General features: G+C 37.6%; 1 protein-coding gene across 1 annotated transcript in view; it reads left to right on the top strand.

The window, feature by feature from the left end:
• Window positions 1-24,927, top strand: part of LOC138723105 (neuronal growth regulator 1-like) — a 290,616-nt gene that overhangs the window by 133,068 nt on the left and 132,621 nt on the right. Inside the window, exon 2 of the mRNA XM_069861992.1 lies at window positions 7,335-7,567. Coding sequence (XP_069718093.1) covers window positions 7,335-7,567 — 233 coding nt within the window. The remainder of the gene's footprint in view (window positions 1-7,334; window positions 7,568-24,927) is intronic.

Genomic DNA, 24,927 nt, shown 5'->3' with positions numbered 1-24,927 from the left:
TAGAACTTTTAACCTGAACTGTAACAGGATTACTGGTTTTAGAGGCACATCCTACGCAGAAATGAGTCATATTCTGACCTGGAACACACGTCTCACCGTTTAGGGGATGTGTTTTACAGAAGCAGCATCTCATTGTATGTCACTTGGTGTTGTCAGAGATGTGGTTTGACTGGTTCTGCAGCTGGGCAGTGCAACAGCTCCCAGATGGCATTCCCAGGCCAGCTGGCTTTCCAGTGGCATCTTGTGCTCAACTCCTACAGTCCCACCAAGGATGAGTTAGGAGAAGTAAATATGGAGGCTTATGGGGCTGAATGGGTGTATTTAAAGGGCTGCATGGACTGAATTTACCTACAGATTTAAAGGACAGTTTTCAACTTACTTATCCTTTTAGCTTTGAAATCTGGGTCAAGTAAGTAGTTGCACAAGAGGTGAGGATATTGGCAGCTTTTGGTCCTACTTGAACGAAGATTTTCTTTTTTTGATTGTAAGTGCTGCCTAAGTTCTATACAGATGTAACTCCAGAGAATGTCTTGTAGGCTGTTTGGAGATAGGCAAATTTCAAACATTCTTGTGATACATGGTACATGGGAATGCTTTGTGTGCAATCCTGAGCAGTTTGTTTCAAAGGCAGCAAGCTGGGAGCTTCAGTGCTGGCTGCACTATGAAAGTTCTTGCGAAAAGAGATCACGTGCAGTTTTAATTAAGGAACTGAGGAGAACAGTTTTTTACAAAGATTAATAGGTCTGTGATTTAAGTATGGCGAAATAATAGACTAGAGAGCTAGGAAAGTGGGAGACATCAAAAAAAGAGGACTAAAAACTTTAAGGAAGCTGAGTAAGACTGTATATTTCTGTACTTACAAATTACAGAACATCATTCACATTAATAATGAGAGGAAAAACAATAAAATACCTTCAGCCGTATATGACAGCTAACTTTAAAATCTATTTTTTATGCTTGTTGAGTAGAGAATTTCTGATTACAATCATCAGTTAAACAATAAATTAGTCTCTTTTCCAAACTTCTAAGTTTAAAAATAGAATCATTATCTTCTGAGTTCAGCTACAGTTTAATCAATACTTTTCCAAACAATGTAAAGGTTAAAAGAGCAAAATTTGCTTTTATTTTATAATTGTTATGCTTTCTTTAATTGTGCTACAGCGTTGTTATAAACTTTTAAAAATAATTGCTCCTATGCATAGATTTTAAGAATTACACTGCAGAAAACACTGCCATGATGTGCAGGGAGTTTAAAAATAAAATTTAAAGGAAAAGGGGAAAGAGAAGGAGAGGGAAGGTGACTAATATTTGCAGATTCTATTAGTTGAAATCTTTTCAATAAATTATTTCCCATACATTACTACAAGAGATGTTTGATTCTAGGACTGAATTGAACATCAGCATACTTTGGCTTGAATTCTCTGCCAGTGATCAGCGGCTCCCACGGGAGACCTCTGGCAGGAGCAACTGCGCACATTCAGTAATGTGATCCCATAGGGATTTGCATGAGCTGATCTAGAACTCTACATTGATCCAGTGTCATTATTTACAGCACAGTCATCACAGTGTTATTACTTACGGCACTTAAAACTAGAAGATGATGTGCTGGGCTCCTCACTTGAGTTTCAGACTCATCCTAAGGGAATTGCAGTGGAAGGCTGCCAGCTTTTCATAGGTTCATGTGAAATCAAAATTCTGCTCACTCTCTTCTCAGGTTGACTAAAAACTTGGTTTTAATTTCCCTGAAATATTTGCAGAGACAATGGGCCAATCTTTCCAGAGTCCAAACCGAAATTTTCAATTTTTAGTGATACTTGACTTGACAACTCATCTTTTAGGATTTGCAACACGTTTTGCTCAGACTACTTCAGTCTTAAGGAAATGGAAGTTTTCATGGATGACTCTGGTTAGCATTGTCCTGTACACATTCATCCTGGGCACTGAGCATGTGTGTTGCATCACCCGACTGAGCTGCATGGCAAGTGGCAGCCAGACAGGTGGAATGCAGCTGCTCAGCTGCATTCTCAGAATTTCTTTGTGAGGTCTTGTTTCTTCATTTGTGCAATTCCTCCCCCATCCTCACTAGTGAGATGCCCGGGTTGTTGTCGAGTGTTCCCCAAGCTCTGCCAGCGCTGCAGCATGGAGAGCAGCACAGACAGAACATGCACATGCAGGGGGGCAATTTGTCTTGTAGTAGCTGAAACATTACAGAGCTTCAGTCAAAAGAGCCGATGTGTTTCCAAATACGTTCATGTTCATGTAAAGGCAATAATACAGAGTTATCACTTCTTATCTGCAGCTTAAAAATATTATTCTTAGTTAAAATCAAGAAGTGCATCCAGAGATGGAGTATGTGAGAAATACAATTGTAGGGAGAAATGCAGTGGTTGCCTACAAGGTTAGTTGTGGTGTTGCAGTCTGTCTCCATGTGCACTGGTCAGATCCCATGGGATTGCTTGAAGTCAGCATTTTTCTTGCTCTCGGTGTTTATTCTTTGCAAATGCTCATCCATATAGAATTGGTTGAATTTGTCACACAAAACATGCGTGGAAAGACTGCTTTTCATAGAAAATTATAAAGATGTGGGGATAAAAAGACCAACACTTCATTTAATGGGGAAAAAATCCTTATTTGTTCTTATTTTAATTTCTCTGCAATAACAACAGTGCAGAAGCATTGCCTCCAATGGCCAGGAACGCACATGGGTGAGTGTATAGTCTAAGTCGCCTGCAGAATACACTTAAGCAAGAACTGTGTTTGCAGAAATGAGAAGCAATTTGCAAACAGAAAAGAGTTAAATTTGTTGGATTAGAAAACATTTTTGAGATTAATCATTTGATTGCTTCTTCCATGGAGTAAATATGCTCTTTATCCATTGCACCTTGTGTGCATAGTGGGAAAATACAGCATGTTGGCTGGTATTTAATTTGAAGGCTATCCGGTGAAAAATATTTCAGCCAAATTCTGCAGCATTTTCAAATCAGTTAACTCCCACAGCGTTAGGGAACTTGCAGGGGTTTTGAAAAATGCAGAGAAAAGAGTGCTTTGGGGTACTGAAGAATATTGTCTGAGGTAAAATATTTAACCTGTTTTTAAAGAGCTTTATTAGGAATATCATTTTCGGTTTGCAGCCAACTTTATTCCACAATGCAACATGCTTAGTCAGGATCTGAACAAAACCAAATGAATTGTTATCACCTAGTTACATTTTCAGAAATACGTTTTGTGGTTTTGTTTTCATCAGACTTGAAAATCTCCCTGAACAAGAGAAAATCTGTTCCATTTTTAGTCTTTGGTTTTCATGTTTTATATGGCAGTTTTATACTGCATACATTTTGTTAATTAGTGGGGTATAAAAGAAAGTTGATTTTAGCAGGTTTTCATCTCTATCTACTCATTCAATTAATAAAGTAAAATTTCTTGTTTGCGATAGAAACTTGTTTTAAGAAAATACCTTTGTATATCAAGTAAACAGCAAGAGGTCTCGTGTTCCTCTCTGTACTGCTGTACCTTTGTTTTTTCTCAGCAGCTATCAAAAGCATTGTGTTTAGATGAGAAGTTTTAGGGAACCTCGTGGGCTTTCAGAGCAGGCAGTATGTGGAAGCTGTGAAGATGTGGTGGAGCTGCCATTACGGCAGCCTCGAGCACTGCCCTTCTCAGCATGGTATTCTGGTGGTTTTCTTTGCATCTGATGAGAATTCAGCTTTTGTCTTTAATGAACAACAAAAAATTCAACTTTTATTATCTCTTGGGTTTGTTGTGGTACATTTTTTGAAGAAAGGTTAATTTTTTTTTTTAATAAACTGCACAATGAGTGGGGACTTTGTAAGGTGAGGCTGATGTGTGCTATGAGAGGAGTCTGGTTTCCTCTCTTTTGGGAAGAAGCTGTAGTGATAATGCTTTCTTGCATGGTTTTGGATGTGTGCGTGCATATAAATGATGAGACAGTTAAGCAAAATGGTAAATGGTCTCTGAAACTGCAGGCTACCTTCAAAAAAACTCATTTATAACTGACGACACCCAGCTGCTGCAGAAAGAAAACATATTGTAGAATAACATCAGTGAATATGAGATTTCTCTGCTTCTACCCAGTCTTCTGTTCATTAGAATCAATTTGATAATGTTCATAAGACTTTAAAAGTGTCTCCTTACCTTCTCAGAAAGAGACCAGACCCCACAAGACCCCTCCTGCAGGGATTCACAGACGTCAGCTGCACTCTCCATCCTCAAAGCAATACTTCCCCATGACATCCCAATTCTCTGACACAGAAACTGTGATTTTTTAATCCCATATCATAGGCAACTTTTCTCAGAACCAATGTTGAGATCATTAATTAAATATATGAATGCTTATTTTTATGATTCATTTCTGAAGAATTCCAGCCGATGCTTCTAGTTTCTTATTCCTAAAGGGAATGTCATTTTTCCCCTTAAACAATAACACCATATGCTTAAGCTCCAAAATCACCATTTTCTCCTACCTAACAGTCTCCATAGTTGTGCTATTTTAATGTTTTATCAAAGAGATGAAATCCATTGCATTCTCTTCTGTTGGATTTCCTTCATGTAAAATTCCTCTATCAAATAAAAACGTCCCATTAGTCTGTTCCACTTTGTACTACATTCCTCTAACTTTTAAATTTGTTTTAAAGCCTTAAATTCTATTGTGGCCATGGTGGTTAGCCAAAAATTTGCCTGATTCAATCTCCACATTTCCTTAAACATAGATAATACATTTATGATTTTTCACTCGTTTAGCATCTTTTTCAGACCGCTTAAAAAAACCCACATGCTCAGGGATATGCAGTTCTATGATTGCAAAGTGGCTCCATTAAGGTTTTTCTCTGTTCTTGACTCCATTAGCTGCTCTGCCTTTTCCTGCATGCTGGATGTCACATTCTTTATGGAAAACTGGAGTATAGTGCTCATTTAGTTTTTGAGCCATAGTTAAATATCCTTAACCTCACTGCAAACTAGCTCTCTTTTTTTATTTTTTTTTAATCAGCTCATAGAAATAAAGTTTGTTCTGCATGCTATATCTGTCTGTTTATTCCCTCAATTCTCAGCCATGGAGACAGAGTCTCCTTGCTGACCATTCCTCCTGGACACACTTCTCCCAGCCCTATTTCCTCATGCTCTCTACTCAAGTTATCACCATTTTCTTTTACTCTGGCTTCATCTCGAGTCTCCAATCCTGTTTTTATGACAAACATTTCCTTGTTTATGGCATAGCGGTACTTGAAGTATCTCCAGTGTTTGTATTCTTCTTGTTTTCTCGTATTTCACACAGTCCTGTGCTCTGCTGGTGTTTACTTGTTTTCTTCCTATCATTATGTTTTCTTTCCTCACTTGCTGCTCTTTCACATGTTTTCCTGGCTCTGCAGAAAAATCATTGTTCTGGCTGAAGTTTAAGAGATCATCTCTATGCTGCCTTGCCTAGGGTTACTCCCAGTGTCAAACATGGCAAAGTATAAAATAGACTGTGTGATGCAAACATCAGTTTACCACACAGTCAAAAAGCTCATAGGATTGAGAAGTGGTCTCTTGTGCCCTTTCTTTATCCTGTTCTGCCACCTGCCCCTAGTGTCACTCCTCTCTTTCCCGACGACTAGTCCCAAGCCATCAGCCGACACAAAAATTAGAACATCTCTTGGGACCGTTTTTGTCCTACCAGCCTGTGTGCCACTGAGTAACCGCTCCTCTACCTCTACCAGCACAGCGATTCTTCAGCATCAGCATCAGCCTAGCTTTTCATCCTCTGGCATCATCCTGGCTTTCCCCAGGCCACTGCTCTGCCTATCTGAGGTTCAGGAGCACTGTGCTCTCACACCAGTGCCATCTCGCCTTTGCAGGGACTCTGCCCCAACAAAAGCCTGGCTTCTTTCTTATTTAATTAATTGTTCCAAGAAGTGCTGCGTTATTCACCACGTTCTTACTGCTTTTTCTGCTAAGTTTTAGTCGTTGCATTTGTTGCCATGCTATTCTTAGGACTTGTCAGTGGCATTTAGTAGTATCTTTCACAGTGCATTTCTCCTCATCCCAGTGTGAAAGTGAGCAATTTAAGATGGAAAGCTATTGTAGAGAGAAATTACAAATGTTTCCTAATATGCAATACAAAATATTGACAACAGCGACATATTGCAGTGCCTAATTACCTGAGTAGAAGTTATATTTCTGCTATGCCTGAGTGGTTTTCTTTTTTGGTTGCATATCTACATAAAAGATTTTCAATTAACATTGACCTTTAATACACCAACTGGTTTTTGATTCTACAGATGGTGAAAAGGACTACAAATTAGATTTTGCAATATACCTTGTTCTTTATATTTCTCAACTGATTACTTTCAGACAGTTTGCAGTGCCTACACTGGTGCATTCAGCTCCAATTCCCTCGCAATCTCTGATGCCGTGTTCAAACATCTGAGATATTGTGTAGAAATGCTGTCAAATTCCTCAGACATACATGTTTTCATTTACCAGCTGTACTTTAAAAAACTCCAAAGTTGCTACAGAGGAATATTTTTGAACCAAAATTTAGAAGAAAAGGAATCTGTCTGGCACATATTCTCATTTTAGGGGTGTTTTTATGCACCAAGCTCCATTTAAGGTGGCTATTATACCCCAAAGAACACTATTTTAGGTTATTTTTTGTATTAGCAGTTGTAGAAAAGCTAAAGTGTGGCATAATAAACAAATCACATTTGGTTGAGTCACTACCATATCACAGACATTAAAAGAAAATTAATAGAACTACATTTTATATTTGGTCTTGTTTTCAGCAGAGAAATCCATGCTAATTGAATGTATGTTTGCTTTAAATGAAATGTCTTGAATATGATTACCAATGACCAATCTAATAACCTTTTGAAAAGAAAAAAAATACTGAGATTTGATTCTAATATGTCATAGTTTTTTTCTGGAAAAAAGTGTCTTGTTTCCTTAGCTAAGTGGGCAGAAGTTTATCATGTCTCAGGAAAAGGGCAATAATTTTGCACAGGCATACATACCAACTGCTGATCCTTGCAGGCTAAATGTGGAACAGAAAAGGCTGCTCCGATAAAGCCAGTGAGACCCACTGGGAAATAACGGAAACTCCCTGCTCCGCTGGCCACTCACAGCAGGAAAATTAGAAAGAAAGAACACTGGAGAAAAATATATTTGTTAGTTGTTTGTAAGATTGGCTTTTGATTTTATGTGAATTAACAAATGACTCCTGTTTAGACGTCCAGTTCTAATAAATTATAGCAGTATTAATTCTTAAAAAATCAGTAGTAACTTAATGGTGTTTAAAAGCTGCTATGTTTTTATATTTATGGTTTCACCTTCTTTCCCAGGTGTTACTTGGAAGATGGAGCTTCAAAAGGTGCCTGGCTGAATCGGTCAAGTATTATTTTTGCTGGAAGTGATAAGTGGTCAGTAGATCCTCGAGTTTCAATCGCAACAGCAAATAGAAGAGAATATAGTCTGCAGATACAGGACGTAGATGTGACAGACGATGGTCCATACACTTGTTCTGTGCAAACTCAACACACGCCTAGAACGATGCAGGTGCACTTAACAGTACAAGGTATGTGTTTAAACCAATTACCAATTGTTACTGGAGTTGTACAGGAGAAATACGCATTTGTAGAGGGGAAAAGTCAGCTAAGCACATTTTAAAGCTCCTTCCTTCCTTTCTTCTGTCTTTCTGTCTTTTTCTCTCTCTCTCTTTCTTTCTTTCTTTTTTCTTAGATATATATGTTATTTACTCTGGGCTTCTGCAAATAGATAACTAGCCCAGAAGGTCTCCAGCTTGCCAAAATCAAGTTTTAAATACTCATTCATAGTTTACTGACAGCTGAACAAGATATAAAAATATAAGAGGAAAATACCAGTACAGTAGTTGTACTGTGTGGGTATCAGTCAGTTTGTATAGCTCTCCTGCTTGGCTCAAAATCTGATTGCTTTACATGGTATTCAGCCTAGGCACTATGCGAAGGTGCATGCTCTGGTACTGAGTTCACAGAAGGTTTACATCCTTTGCATTTTAACATTAGCATCATATGTTGTCAAAACATCTTAATGTAAGCTTCAAACAAGTGAAGGAAGATTAAGTTCTCAGAAAGGCCTAAAAAGATAAGTTGGAAATTAATTGCATGTATAAAAGATACAAACATGAGCTTAAAATTATTAGGCTAACTACAAGTATATAGAGAAATAATAACTAGATTGTTGAAAATATGCATGATTATTAAGCGATTGCATTTATATCTTCAGAAATGCAAAGTATAACCTAAGGCTTTAACTTATTAGTCTTTGGTGTAATCATCATTAACATTTTATTTTGCATTTTTATGAGTAATAAAGCAATGAAACAGAAGAATTTAAATAGCAATCTCTATTAATCCATATGGCACACCAAAATCCTTTACAAATAACGTGTATGAAATGTTTCTCTAATTATTCTTTGCAACTGGACCTTTAGACCCTACTGGTTTGCAAGAATGTTAGACTGTTGCTTTGTAAAAGCCAAATGTTTTTGTTTCATAAAGATCATTACTTTATTAGTACACAGCGAAAAAGCTATTCTTCAGTCATTTTTATAATCTTCCTCAGAGGCGGCTGTTGCGTGAAGACCCATAAACATACTGTTTAAGTGGGGGAGTTGGGTGGAGTTCTCTCTGGATTACGGAAGTATTTGTATGCTACCGAGTTTGGAAGCTGAAATGAAGAATCTGTGACAGTAAAAGTTATTATTTCAGTTGTGTATATAGATTCAGTTACTCCAATATTTTTTCAGATATATTTTATGTATAAAGTAAGGATTAGCTCCATGAAGCACAGCCAGAAAAAGTAATTTTCAAGATAAACACCCATCACTATCCCCGTATTCTTTCCTATGTAGTTCTCTTAGCATTCAGCAATAAGGGAAAGCTGCTGAGCTCTCTGCTTGTAGAGAAAGGTCCTGCATCCGCAGAGCAGCAGAATGGGATCAGCAGCTCTGGAAGATGCCCCATCCCATCTCAGTGATGGCTGTGAGCATTTCTTTACATTCCAGCTCACATGTTAATGTACGTATTAATACAGATATTCGTAATTATCAGTGGTGCAATGGAAGCTCAGTGGATCAGATGTAAGCCACAGCAATCGCTCAGCCCACAGGGGTGGAATCTGACCTTGAATCAGCTTGGGTTTTGCACAGTAATTTGGAGAGATCTGCATCACACTTACTACTGTCATTACCTACCCTGTGGACCTGAACAGGACTTGTGCATGTAAGCCTTTTTAAAGAAGGTTGCATCATACTTACACTGCTAATAAAGCCATCATTTCACCTCCCATGTGTTGAGACTTGGGAGGTAAAGATGCAAGATTTATGCATCCTCTGAGATGAAGATTGACCTATCTAAAAGTAATGGAGACTGTGAATGAAACCTCACACAGCTAATTGGTGCTGTAAGCTCATATATCCTTTCCTGCTGAATATGGTTCAGAGGTATGATATAATAACATTTTGTGGAAGCAGTTTTATGTTTCCTTTTAATGTTGTTCATGGATATGTATTCCATGATTAGAAACAACTTATGCTGTTAGGGAGAAGCAAATGAAAGGAAAAACAAACCTTTTGCCAAAGTAAAATCATAGAATCATAGAATAACCAGGTTGGAAGAGACCCACCGGATCATCAAGTCCAACCATTCCTATCAAACACTAAACCATGTCCCTTAGCACCCCGTCCACCCGTGCTTTAAACATCTCCAGGGAAGGTGACTCAACCCCCTCCCTGGGCAGCCTGCTCCAGTGCCCAATGACCCCTTCTGTGAAAAATTTTTTCCTAATGATCAGCAGCACACCTAGAGCAGCACATGAAATAACAGGAGGAAAAGAAAGTTTAAAAGCAAGGTCTTAGCCCTTTAAATTCCTCTGCCCTACAGAGTTACTACTGTCGAGTAACGTTGGAAGAAGTACTCCTGCTGAAAACAGCAGAGCTGAAAAAGCCAGGAATGTGTGCAGAGTGTCACAAATTAAATTAATAAAGGTTTATGTCTGATCATAAGCTCCCAAATAAGTTCAGACTCCAGACTGCAAAATTATTTGTGTGAAACTCCTCTTTAAAAGCTGTGTAAATCTAACTCTCTCTCTTTTTTCTTCTTTTTCATGGTGTGTATGTGAGGTCTTTCTGGGCACACAGAATCAGTAGCCATCATTTTTAATATCTTCTCTGCTGTTTGGGGTGACAGGTTCTGAACCTATTCATATGCCTTTTTCAAAGAATAAATATATTTTGATGGGTTAAAGATGCCTTAATTTCTATGAGTTAAACACAGAAAGGTAAAGTCCAACCCACAAACACATCATTTCTGCCAGCTCGGGGTAAGCCTGTAAAGGGCCTTTATTTTGTCCTTGACAGTTATGATGTAATGTACAATAAATTCATCCTGCACCCCATTATTTCTTTCATTTTTATCTATTTTCTGGCTCTTTACAGTAGCATCCCAAAATGCAATTTAGGCTACATTGCTTTCAACATTGTACACTCACAGATCAAACCACAGATCTTGTGCACAAAAAACTCCTGTCTAGTACCATTATCAATGAATAACCAAGGCCAAAGTGAAAAGGCACCCTCTCCATCTCTGCCCCACGTGTGGATACAGGGAGCAGTGAGACATAGTGGGGTTTGTGAGTTGGCCACAGTCAAGTAGGGAATCTCTGGTAGAGCCTGAAGTTGAGTTTCAGTCTCCCAAATCCCTGCTCAATGCTTTAATGAAAACTCTGAGTCAAGTCTAGATCGCTGTTACTTATTACGCATCTACACCTTTTTGTTCCAAGAAAATTAATCAAGGTAGTTAATAAAAAAGGAAAATCTTAATGTGTCTTTAGCCTACATTTACACCAGTGAAAGAAGAATCAGATGAAAGAGAGGAAGATAATCTGGTTAACTTCATTTCAGTGACCTTATTAAAAAGAAGCAAGAATTATGAAGTAATTAATCAAAAGTTTAGGAGATAGGAGTTAGTAATCAACTCAGACTGTCTTAATGCCAGGTGCTTGATCTGCAAAGTCATGAACTGCAGATAATTTAAACATCAGGTTTTTGCCACAGTAAAGTAAAAAAAAATGAAATACCTCTTACCACACAGCATTGATCGTAATTTTTCTAGGAAAAGACTGAATTTCTACCATTTCTAATCTGCCATTTGTTCTACCCCAATTTTAATTGCATCCTCCAAGCTGTGTTCCCCTTTCAATTTGCAAACCATTAGGACATATTTACCAATGTCCTTGAGAATTAATTTTGCCGCAGGGCAGAGCAACAGGTCAAAGCCCAGAGCCTTTGGTTCTCTCCATGTGTCAGGACGCAGTAATGATGCTATTGCACCACGCAGTGAAAGGGTAAGCCAGGCTTCTTGTTTGTGACTCCTGGAAGATAGAGGCCAGGGTAGGATGTTCAAAAGGACCCAGACACCAAGGGAGGGCTACCAGGATGATGATGGGAATAAAGAACAGATTTGAAAGAGATTGCTTTGTTTAACCTTGTGAAATGAGGGCTTGGGGAGAATTTTGTTATGCGTTATTAATACAGTTGGTGTGAATCCCAGGAAGGGAGAACAAGCGTACTGGTTAAGGGAGGGCGTTTTTGTAAGACTAGGCAAATATAACTTAGCCATGAGTAAATTTAAAGGAGAGATGAGGAAAGGTTGCTGATTCGTGTCATGTTAGGATGGGCCATCTGGGTACAGTGGCTGAGGTTCAGAACGGTGGTTTGTGCGGGGGGCTGGTGAGCAGAGGCGACCATGAAGTCAATGAGTGAGGTTTGTGACTGTGGTCTTCTGAGTGATGGGATTAAGCACCTAATAGCTCTGTCTCCTAAAACATGAACCAGGATAGTGGCCAAGCTCCCTGTGACAGCATTGCCAGGATCTGCCGACAGATTTGGTTTTGAGGTGTCAGTAACAGGTCTCATTGCCTTGGCCATGCCTTCTCTCCAGCTCCCCATGGTATTTGCTGCCCTTCTCAGCCCCACTGCACTCTCTGCCCTCCCCTGTCCTGCAGGTGCCTGGCTCCTGGCCACAGCAGTGTTTTCCATCAATATCAAAATGCAAACACCAGCAAACTGGTGACACAAAATTTTTCTTACATTAGTTACTTGACAACTTAATTATGATTTTAATCTAGCCCATGCTGGGCATGTTTGGGGCCCCTCCTGGGACAGATCCTGTGCATGTGACACAGCACTAGCTCCTGTCCTGCCCTCTCCACATCATCTCATTTCTGTATGTAATTGCACTTGACACACTGCACATGTAAATACCTCAGTCATCTTTCCAAATGTGATTGAGAGATTCAGTCAGAAACCACAATATATGTTTTTATTTAAACATATATAACATTTCCAAAGTAATTTTCAAGGCTTTTTTTTCTGTTTAATAAACCTTCTTAATGTCCCCTAAATATTAATGTATTGATGTAGTCTTCGCAATGTTTGCAAAGTCTAATTTGTTTCCTCAATCAGGCCAAGAGGGACTTGGTTTTGGAGCTAACAAGATAAATCTTACCTAAATTTGTTTAAAGTGGGATAAAATAAATATGTAAAAGACTTCTAAAATCGTATAACAACCACTTTCCAGCTAAAACTGACAATCCATTGCTCTTTTAAATTGCTAGTACTCGAGTAAGATGTCAGTTTTCATTATAAAATTAACTCGCTAGTGCCAGCCACTGTTATCTTCTTGTCCCTGCTCAGCATGAGAAGAAGATGGCTTAAAAATCATTCTGGAAGTGGAAATGGCTGAGTGAGATTTGCTAAAGGATAGAGACTCCACAATCAAATGTGCCACCTGCTCTGGCAAACAGCACCTTTGGACTTGCCATCACCAAAGGCTGCATCCACAATCATTAATGTATAATTAATGATCCCTCAGAATGTTTTTTTCTAGGATTTGTATTTTTTGAATCCATTCATTAAATTCCTCCCGCATTTGTACCTCTCACGCTATTCAAATGAACTGCAGGGGCTCTCTAAAATATGTATGAATGGCTTTTAGCCTTCTTTAAAAGACTTAAATCATGGAAAATGTTTGCATTAGCAGGTATCATTTACAAGGATGTAAATCAGGAATACTTTATCTGACGTAGAACAGGGCCGTGCTAGTCTGAAACTCTTAGTTCTGCGGTGTTGGAGGTGCTTTACAGTCATGGCTGCAATTGAATTTCCATTAAAAGCCTGAAATTTCCATCCACTGAAATCTGCAGGCAAAGGGTAATCTACACATTACAATCATTTACTCTCTAGTCAGAAATACATTAGTTCAGTTATATTTGAGTTAAGTTGAATGTGTTGTTTTGTGACCTATAAGAGTCTTGCAAAAGATGTGTTCGACAGAGTCCAAAGTGGTTTCAGCAAATTCTTGCATTATACAGCAATGCCAGAAGCAGAAGTAAGAAGGAAGAACTACGGGATAAAGCAGAAAAATTGTGTGCCTTACGCTAAAGAACATAATAATGTACTGCAAAGGACAAAAATGTAGGTTATTAAATTCTGATATTTGTGTTCTCAGGCTACTTTGGTTCTTCATCCCTTCCTCTACTAAACTAGAAAGCTGTGTAAGCAGCTTGATGCTTCCTGCTGGTACAGCATCTCTCATCCTTTCTAAACCATTTGACAGATAAGCTTCCACCCTGTAGACAGGAGATCTTCCTCAAATCAAACAAACTCAACCAACTGGAAATGTTGTGTGAAACCCAAGTTGTAAAAAAAGATTATGAAACTTTTAGAAAGAAAAAATTTAAGAATAATTTTGGAAAGACATGCAATTCCAAATGAGAATTTATCAAAAAGTGAGCTGTTGGCTGTCTCTGCTCTGCATGGTGAATTTCTTCTGATTTTTACTGGCATCAAGGTAAATACAGTTTAAATCCATTACTTTGCATTAGAATGATCTAAATTGGATAATGTGAACAAAAACTCTTGTGCCAGATTTTATTTTTTTATTTTGATCTTTATTCCTTCATAATTAATGTGCAGATAATCTCTGTAGTCGTCCTCATCTCAATGAAAAGGTTTTTATTAAGGAATTTACAACCTGAAGTGTTTTAAAACCGTGAAAATAATGTCATGTTTAGTACCTCTTGGTCAGCATTGTGGGTAGCCTTACCAAGTGTTTCTAGAGCTCTGAGAGCTTACCTCTCTGGCCTAAAGCATCAGCATCATGCTGGGCATTAGCAGAGAGAAGACACAGAATCCATGACATCGTGTGTCTGGAGCATGTCCAGAGAAGAGCAACGAAGCTGGTGAGGGGGCTGGAGAACAAATCTTAGCCTGGAGAAGAGGAGGCTGAAGGGAGACCTCATTGCTCTCTAGAACTACCTGAAGGGAGGTTGTGGAGAGGAGGGAGCTGGCCTCTTCTCCCAGGTGACAGGTGATAGAATAAAATGGGAAATGGCCTCAAGCTCTGCTAGGGGAGGTTCAGACTGGATATCAGAAAAAAATTTTACACAGGAGGGGTCATCAGGCTCTGGACAGAGAGCCCAGGGAGGTGGTTGAGTCACCATCCCTGTAGGTGTTTAAAAGATGGATAGACAGGTGCCCAGGGACATGGTTTAGTGACAGATAAGAATGACTGGACTCAATGATCCAAGAGGTCTTTTCCAACCTGGTGATTCTATGATTCTATATTTTTGGAGCTCTGGCAGTCCATTAAGCAAAAAGTCACTCCTAGCATCGTTTAATGCAAGAAATTATCAAGGCTGCCAAACCTACTGCTTTTTAAAGATTTTGCATTCATTGAATATGCTGCTCCCACTCAACTCAATGGCAATAATCCTGATAGCTTCACTCAGGTAGGAATCAAAACTTATTACAAGGCTTGCTTGGAAAGCTAAAATCGAGATACTGTTTTTTCTGGTTTTCTGTTGTACTACCTCAGAAATACGATTGCCATCTGAGAAAAATGAAGCTCCAGAGTCTCAACATCCTTCTTGTTACTTTATTCAAGTGCAATTTCAAATGAAGAGATCCTCCAAAACTTTATTTTGTAGCTTCAATGAACTGCAGAAGTATTACCTTAACGACATAAAATTTGGTTTATAACACTTTCAAGGATTTAGTTACTTATAAGTACATGTTTCTCTGACTGCCTTTACTGTGGGCTCGGCTCTGTTATTCTTTCTCTGAATGACTCTTTGCCATTCTGTTCATTCAATTAAAGGCAATTGAACTGGCTTGTCAAAAAATGAGGTAGTAATTATTTTGTTATTCATTACCATCATTTCCACATTGCAAGTGGTTTTGGAACTCTTTACCCAGAGTAAGCAGTATAACATTTTATAGAGTTTTCTGCTTCCTGTTGCAGTGACCATTGTGATTACTGTCATTTATCTGATTTTTTTTTTCCACTGCATTTCCTATTATATCAACTTCCATAGTTTTAAGCTGTCAGTTGTCAGGATTAAAAAAGGTGTCCCGTGGTTAAAAATTTAATTTTTGCCTGTAGTGTTGTTAACAAAGAAAGATAAATAGTGTTGGCACGTACTGGAGACCAATCTGTGTAACTCTTACTCAGAATGCCATTTTTTTTTTGAACATGCTAGTTTTGTTGTGCAATAAGGGATTTAATCTAAATATTTTGCAAAATCGTCTTGAGGAGGTGAGAAACACTGATTATCCTCAAATTCCCAAAGTTTTTGAAAGTCTTTATCTTCTGTTTCTCTAAGATTGTGGAGAAAACACTGTAAAACTATCTTGGGGTCAAAATTCTGGCACAGGAAGATTTTCAGTAAATTCTTCCTCACAAGATTCTAATGAAGGCAATTACAGCACGCAATATCAAGAAGCATGCTCATTGTAATCAATATAAAAATATCTCCGTATATGAAAACTACTTCTATAAAAACAGAATTAAAAGAAACTAGGGAATTAAAAAAACTGGACATCACATATTCTTCCCTGGGACAGCTGTGTCCCTTTATTGCATGTCTGAAAGCAGCATATCTACAGTGTCTCCATGTGAAAGGCGGAGGTCCACGTCTTCTTTTAGCCTGATTAAAACTAATAACAATTGACATACTAAACATCCTAGTTGAAATTCTATAATCTGATAAAAACCTTTTGTCAAGACCAGTTAATATTTGAGAAGTGAGACAAATAGAAAGTGCACTGAATTCACAGATTTCTGAAAGAGTGAAACTTGCCCTACAGCATCCCTTGACTGCTGATGCTGCTGAAGATGTGGTGACATAACCGTGTATGTGTGTACTTTTAGAATCAATTCGTAATTTGAAGTAATAAATCTCTTATTCAAGGCTCCAGGGTGCCAACAAGAAATAATTTCACCATATATACAACAAATGGCACCTCAATAGCACCACACTTCATTCTGTCCTTTTGATGCCTGACAAGTCATCCTTCCACCTCCACGTTGTCAGGAAAAAGCCTTCAGCACTTCTGTCAAAGCTAGAGAGGTGAACTGGAAATGGGGTAAAAATAAAGACGCTAATAGTTTCTCCTATGGACACCTTACTAGAACAATGCAATGTGACAGCAATAATACCTGATTTTTTGCTACTTCATCATGAAAGAGAGGGCAATTTGCTACTGACTGTATGTTGCTGTACTCCCAGCTCATGGTGCTTCTTGCTGGATGTTGTGACCTTTCTGAATTTGCTTGCAATTCATCCTAAATTTAGTCTCTTGCATTGTAGTGACCAGAAATACTGGAAACTTAGTCGTACAAGGAATAGTTAATTTATAATATCTGCAGACTAAAATCAATGCATTGTCAATAAGTAATGAGTGTCTTTTTGTAACTGTATTCTTTTTAAAGTTGACTTCAATTTGTATAACTATTGCTAAATAGAGAAAAGTAGTATCTTACATGTTAGAAGTGAGGACCCTGACAGACTTGAGAGAATAAAATCAGACTTATTTCACGGTCTGAAATTGCCGTTCTGATATTCAGCAATATGAAAATCCAGCCAGGAAGGAAAGAGTAGAGAGAAATAAAACTGGTTTCACTCACATTTATTTTTAAGTGAAATGTCCACAATCATACAGCAGATAACTGACATGAATAGAAGAGACTTTAGAGTTCTTGTCTGTCATACTGGCTATCAGGAATATGCCTTCTAGGGTGCACATGCACACACATGTGGATTTGTATAGCTAAGTTCCTTGTTGCATATATTCATATTGTGTGTCAAACTGTGGCATAATTCAGTATGAATATGCTGAATGTGGAGGCTGAACGAGGAGAGGTATTTTATAGATTAACATTTCCTTACAGATGACAACATTCTGTAACTGCAAAGGAGCACTATGTTAACGGTATAGCTTTATAAAAGAACAAATATTTCGAACTGATGAGAAAAAGATTTGGATCTGCTCACCACTGTTCTTATACTTTTTAAAATTGATTCTGCACATGTTGAACTTTATCTAGTAGGTAAAAACTGTGCCATAAATTCAAATCAGCTGTAAATGTCAATATTATATACTTAAAGTAACCATAAACATTGAAAATAGTGCCTAGAATATTGAAGCTCTATTAAACATAAGAGTTATTGGAATAATTAGACAGTAACATTGATAAAAGTGAGAAATGTTTGGGCTCTCAGAAACCTGCTGACAGACTTGTTCTAGATTTTTATTCAAGCGTCCCTTTCTGCTAGAGTTTTTTTATCACACAAGACAGAAGCAAAGCGGGGAAAGTCCAGTCCAGACTGAAATCACAACTTTATTGGTCTTGGTTTTCTGTTTTGTTGCTCATGTTTAAAGAGAGAAAAATTCTGATTGGGTTGGTGTAGTCTATAAGAAGCTTGGAGTTCTGAGGGATGCCAAGCTGGGACATGTTAAAACAGTTCTCAAAAGAGCTGAGGGTTAATGCAGAAACAAAGCAGTTCTGCTCCACACTAAATTTTATGATAAATATTTGGTGATAGATAAAGCAAAAGGTTTTTTGTACTTTTATCAGGCTGCTGATGCACATTTTTTAGTAAAATAAAAAGTATTTTAAGTCCACAAGCAAGATAGAATGGATATATTACTGTTTATTATCTAAGGGTGCATTTTCATTTACAATATGACCTTTGTCACTGAAAATGTCCCAGGATGAAACATAAAGAACTGGTGATCAAAAAATTAGGTCCATAAGCAAATGAAGTAAAGTTAAATGAGAAGGAAAATGTACGGAACCTTCTCCATATGCCTTTTTACCAGCAAAAATGGCTAAGTTTAGCAATAAAATACAGAATAGCATTAATGCAGAGCATGTGTTTTCCTTTGGTTTTGTTTTAAGTGCTTTGCTATTCATTTTTCTGTATCAGTCGCTTCCCACGCTTATTTTCTCTTTGAAGAAGCGTCAGCTGTAGGAGTGAAAGTAGGCCAAGCACAAGTGGAAGTAGAGTTGGAGATATAAGCAGAGAGAGTAGTAAACTTTGCAGGACTTTGGTAGAGTATTTGCAATAAAACAAGCTGTGTGCTTCATGCTACATTTCCATATTTAATGCTGGAGAAGCTGATAGCATAGAGAAATTTTTTTTGTCTTTTATTTCCTTATATGATGTATAATCTGCATGACATCCTGCTGCTCTGCTGCTAGTTGTAGTCTGGTCTGAAGAAACTGTGGAGTAATCTTTTATACCTGCCTTTAAATTAATTACATCCTTGAGAGATGGCATTATTATCCGGAGCAGTGTAAAGGACTGTGATTTATATCCTTTGTAGGTAGCTCTGCTTTAGCAAAAGCTGATGCATGACCTCTTAGCATGCTAGACTATTTCATAAAGCTGACTAAATTATACATAGGCAGATATATTTTACCTCCAGTGACCAGTTCATTAATAAAAATCCATAAACAGGAAGGGTTAGAAAGATCTCATTAGAAAAATCAGATGAATATGTGAAATGCTTGAACTTGGAGTACTTTAACAATTGGAGACTCCATCAGAGAAACCGTGTATTCAGTCAAGGAAGGGGAGCTACCTTTGCCTCAGAAGCAGCCACAGATTGTACCAGAAAACAAGTGGCAGTTTTCTGGAAATACATAGAACTCTCAGTCCTACATCTTTTATAGTTTACCAAATAAGTGAATATATACACGCACAAAATCCTAAATGGAGAAGGGAGCTTTCTTCCATTCATACTAGGGACTCTAGATATTTATGCAAGTTTGTATCAGTCTTGAAATAAATACATGTATTCATTATATTCTTCCTCCTAAGGTTTTTATAATGTGGCAGTCTCTTTTGTCATCAATGTACAAGGATAATTCCCATTCATAGGGAAGCCCATTAGGATCAAAAAAAATGCCCATGCAACTGAGCAACTCATAAAGCAGACCATCAATTTTCAAGAATTTTACTGTGTCTGGGTACTGGTTCAAATTGGTATGTCTTCTCCTGAGCTATGGCAAACCTATCTGCATTGCACAGGTGATTTCATTCAATTAAAGATAAGAATTATGTATTAGCTCTTTAAATCCCACCTCTAGTATATGAAGATACAACTACTCCCTTTTAATTTACTAGATGGTACATCTTGGTTTTGTGAGCATGCAACTTGTGGGACAAAAATCTTTGATACTATGAGTTGTGTTGGAGTCATGGTTATGGGAAAACTACCAAGAATGAAAAAGCACGTAGATGGATTTATTAAAGCAGTATCTCCTCTGCCTTCTTTCAGGGATCCTCTACAACTTAATTTTGGTTTTTTTAGCTTAAGAGAGAGTAAGAGAAAATTATGACAATCTGATATTTGTGAACAGCAAAATCCACCAGTTGGAAAGACCAAAATCAAATACATATTTTTAAAAAGATCTCATAATGATAATTTAGGGAATTTTCTGGAAAGGATTGAAAACACTTGAAAAGCAAAATCATGGGTTGATGTAATATTGAGTTGTAGGAAATATGAAAGAATGCTTTAAAGGACACACATTAAATGTTTTCTGCCTGGAAATTTTCCATTTGAAAAAGTTCATCTTTGATTGTATAGCTGTTGTAAAGATATAAAGAAAACTTTTTAAATTGTCGTATATCAAAAGACGCTGGAACAGCAAATTCAGAGGTTGCCTAACCTGGGACATCTGGCAGGCATGCAGGGGTTCATTCTCAATAGGAGAAATAAAGATGCTGCTGTTACCCATTTTAGCATTTGAAATGTCTTCATACTGAGGTTTAATTTGGGTGGCTTTAGCTTTCTAAATTGGGCATTCATAAAAGGAAGCTGCAGCCTCAGTGGGCTGTGTCCCTGAGCACCCTCCTCTTCTCTGGGCTGCACACTCCCATCTCCCCTGCTTCTACTCACCACGCAGGGAACTCAGATCTCTTCATTGTCTTCATGGCCATGTAGTTGGCTGCAGATCGAGTAGCTCCTGTACAAGGACAGGCTGAGACACTTTGACTTGGTTTGCCTGGAGAAGACTCAGAGGAGACCTTAGAGCAGCCTTCCAGTATTTAAAGAGGGTTTGCAGGAAAGCTGGGGAGGGACCCTTTATCAAGAAGTGCAGTGATAGGATAAGGGGTAACTGTTTTAAGATGAAAGAGGGGAGATTTAGATTAGATATTAGTAAAAATTATTTTACTGTGAGGGTGATGAGGTACTGGAACGTGTCATCCAAATAAATTATGGATGCTTCATCTCTGAAGGTGTTCAAGGCCAGATTGGATGAGGCTTTGGGAAACCTGATCCAGTGGAAGATGCCCATACCCACAGCAGGGAGGTTGGAACTGAGTGATGTTTAAGGTCCCTTTCAACCCAAACCACTCTATGATTCTATAATGGCTTATGTGAGTGTATCCGAGTAGTAGTTCTATAAATAATGAATTATTTCTTGGAAATGTCTCATAATTCGGGCATGGCTCAGTATTTACGAACCATGGGAGCTGCTAGATGTAGAACTGTGGCCATAATGTCCTATTTCTGGTGACCAACTAGGTATAATCAAATAACCACAAATTTATTCTGGAAATTGCCTGCATGTGGTATATGAAGCAATAATCACAGTATCATTAGCAAGTTATAAAAAACACTTCAGTGGTGACTGAAAGTGTGATTTAATTTGAAATCCCTTAAGAGAAGAAAGTGAAAAAAATAATATGTAACTAACTATTAACATCTGTTAATATTTTGATTTCATTGTACTCCATCCAGTAGACACATCAACATGAGCCTACAAAGTGGGTCTCATAGGTTAGAAGTCACTGGTCTTCAATAAGCAGAGTCATCAGTTGTTTGTTAATACCATAGAATCAGAATGGTTTTGTTAGAAGGAACCTTAAAGAACATTCTTTTCCAAACCCCCTGCCATGGGAAGGACACCTTCCACTAGACCAGGTTGCTCAAAGCCCCATCCAATCAGGCCTTACACACCTTGAGGGATGGGATATCCATGACTTCTCTGGGCAATCTGTTCTAGTGCCTCATCACCCTCACAGTGAAAAAAATTCTTCCTGATATCTAATCTAAATCTCCCCTCTTTCAGCTTAAAGCCATTACCCCTTGTCCTGTCACTGCACTCCCTGGAAAAAGTCCCTCCTTACCTCTTTGGCCGGCCCTCTGGAAGGACTGCTATAAACTCATTAGACTAGATTCATTTAGCCTTTGTTTTGTAAGTAAAACTGAAAAATATATCACCCAAGATTTTTTTGATGGCATCACTTTAAGTAACTCTTGGGGCCCTCCTAGAACTATGCTCCTCTCTTCAGTTATATAAAACTGAAAGGAGGTTAATCTAAATTGTTCTTCTCTTTTCTACTTGATAATTATAACAATGGTTCAGATTTTTAGGATACATTAACTAAGAAAATATTTGGGATTTCCCACCAGCAGACATGGTTATGTCAAAGGCCAAGTATGTCTAGGTCTTCATTTAGTACAAGATATTGAGTATAATCTGCAAAGACGTAAACCATCACATACAAAGAACTGAGGGACTGCATTTCAGAAGAACAGTTCAATGAGCCTCAGACTTACCATACTCAAACACAGCTGCAGACTCACAGATAAACTAAACTAGAATTCTATTAGTAGCAAACAGTAAATTGGAGCCCTCTCTGAGGCAATTGGCAAAATCAGAGCATCCTTTGAAGCAAACAGGCATGAAAACGCTTTTCTTGCACTGATTTTTCAAATGCTTAATTTTACAACTTTACTAAGTGTCTTACAGTTTGAAAGGGCAGCAAAACGGAGTATCTGGCACAACAATAAGTTTCAGGAGCTGGGGGTGCTTTGGGTTTTTCTCTGACGAGTTCATCCAGCTATACAGGCACGTTTTCAGTAACAGCAGGGATGAAGGGGGGTTACTAAAATAACTCCCACTTCAGGGTGAGTTATCACTGCAGGCCAGACACCCTTTTGGATTTCCACTTTACTGCCAGCCATGAGTGATTTTGACAAATAAAAGTCACCATGGGAATGGGGAGGAACTGCCAACCAGGAAAAAATGGAGGAAAGAGGGAAGGACAACACACATTCACCTCTCTCAACAGTTTAGTAGAACTTTTGAATTTTTACAGGGTTTATCTTCACTTCACTTGAATATACCTAAGGATTTTATCTTCCTATATCCTGTGTGACTAAAAGATATGTTGTTTCCTTTTAAGAACAAGTCACATAACTCTAACTGTTCATTTATAGGAACGAGTCATCCACAGAAATGTTCTGAAGACTTTCCTTAAAGGAACTATATAATGAAAACTGTATGACTTAAATTGCTGGGGCTGTATTTCTTGCATATTATAATTTATGAAGCAGTAACAAGGATAATAAATGGTAGAAGGTCTTTTGCACTGCACAAGAAAACTCTATAGCAGAATGAAAACCATATAGCATTCATTATTAAAACCTTATAATACAACTTTAACTTCTATTATACCTACTTATCACAGATCTTTCATCCTAGCTATTAAGATAAAAGCTTGAGAATTTTTGCAAACAGAATAGCCTCACCCCATGGGTAAATTCAGAAACTGTGCTCAAGGAGATGCACATACAAAATCTGTTCACTTACTACAGCTTTTGGCACCCTTTTTTTCTATGTGTTGTTTTGAACTCCTATCCCTTCAGGTTAATGTGTTCATTTAAAAGGAAAAGAATAAACAAAAATTTCACAAAAGAGATGTGAGCTTGAATTTGAGTGCCCAGATTTGAATGGATAAAGAGGCACTTCTCAAGTCGGATAAAACAGACGCATTCATAAGCCAATGATATTCAAACCTACCTCAAGGCCAGCAAAGTTGAAGGCACTACAGTGAGACAAAATAAATAGTTTGATTTTTGCTTACTTGAAAGGCTTTATAATACTAAGAGCTAATGTACAGAATTGTAAGATAGTTATTTTACTGTCGTCAGCAGATTACTCATTTTGTTGTCTTTAGGATTCAGAACTATTCTTATTTTATTTAGACTGACGTTTTAATCATCCTCACTTCGAGTATAAAATACGATATTATTTCCCCTTCTGTCATCTGAAAAATAAAACTGGAAAATTTTCTTAATAGCTGGCAGATTCGCTTTGTTATGTAAAATAGATCCTTGGAAAAAAAATTATAATTAACACCATGGTTCCATTATAAAATAAAGGGGTTGTTTTATAAAAAAAAAAAACTGTTTCTGTTTGAAATACTTCAAAGGAAAGACATTGTTTTGTTTTCATATTGAATTGAATGTAGTTGGTATGCTAAAATATTTTGCCTATAAATATTCCAAACTCTCCCTATGTGACAACAGCTATCACTGGGTGTCGCATGTCTCTCCACTTGTTTGCAGTTAACACCCAGAGTTTTTGTAGTTTAAAAGTATTTGCCATAAGTCTCTTTTCAGTTTATAAACTCACTTTAAGGTCTGTTTTCTGCAGACACCTCTGTATTGCTAGAATGTAAATATCACATTAAATAATATGGCTTTAATCGCTTCTGCTTTCCAGACCTCTCTGCTGAGTTATAGAATGACAATAAGGATGTGTCCAATTTAACCACTTTATTCCAGTGAGATTTATTTTAAATATACGACCACTAAAGAATTGTCCTGAACAGCTTATACTCTTTATTGTGAAAAAATTGAATAGAATTGAGGAATAGGTCCAGTACATGTCATAATTAATATTTAAGACAGTAATATCAAAGTTATTATACTATAATTAATATAGGCATGCAATGCAAGTCTGTTAAAGAATGCTTACCATTCTAGGTTCAAAATAGTTGCTGTCTATCATACATGTAATTTTTAAGTGTTAGAGTAGTTTACTTCCTGATATTGCATTTAACCATAAAGGTTTGTACAGTGCTAATATTATTCTGTTTTACTGTGTACTGTACAACTTGCTTAGACAAATACATTCTTTTTTCACTGTGACTCAAAAAAACAGGAATAGTGGAGACTAAATTCCATTCATTTTTAATATCAGACTTGCCCAGTGTATAGAATCTTGTTTGAAAATTAAATTAATATCTGTGGTATATATCTTATACCTAACAAGCTTTCTTACCAAGGCAAGCTTTGAGGATTAAATGATTTTAAAAGATTAAATATCTGTCTCTTGTGCACCACAGGGGATATTGTAATAAAATTGGTGAAAAAAAAATACTCTTGTGTATTTTAGCCCAAAATAGGGCAAAGGAATGATAAGACCTTGGGGCTCACACAGTTATGATGAAGCCAGGAAGGTTTCACTCATAGGCATTCAATCCTTTCCGTCAAGAATATGCAGTTTTATAACAGTTTTGGATATCCTGTTCCCAATCAAATCACGGTCAAGATTTAAACACCACCATCTGACCAGGATCTTGCTCATCATTTACTTACCACATGAGAAAGCCCAGGGGATGTGTCAGGGATAATAGACTTCTGAATAATACACATGAGCAGATAATTAGAATAATTCTTTAGAAATCAGCATTTCTTCAGCTTTCCTTTTCAAAACAGCATTTTTTTGGTTTTGAGCTACACAA

Source organism: Phaenicophaeus curvirostris, chromosome 8, assembly GCF_032191515.1.
Source record: "Phaenicophaeus curvirostris isolate KB17595 chromosome 8, BPBGC_Pcur_1.0, whole genome shotgun sequence".
NCBI classification, from domain to species: Eukaryota; Metazoa; Chordata; class Aves; order Cuculiformes; family Cuculidae; genus Phaenicophaeus; species Phaenicophaeus curvirostris.
The sequence above is the reverse complement of the archived record's forward strand: the minus strand, read 5'-3'. Positions and strand labels throughout refer to the sequence as shown.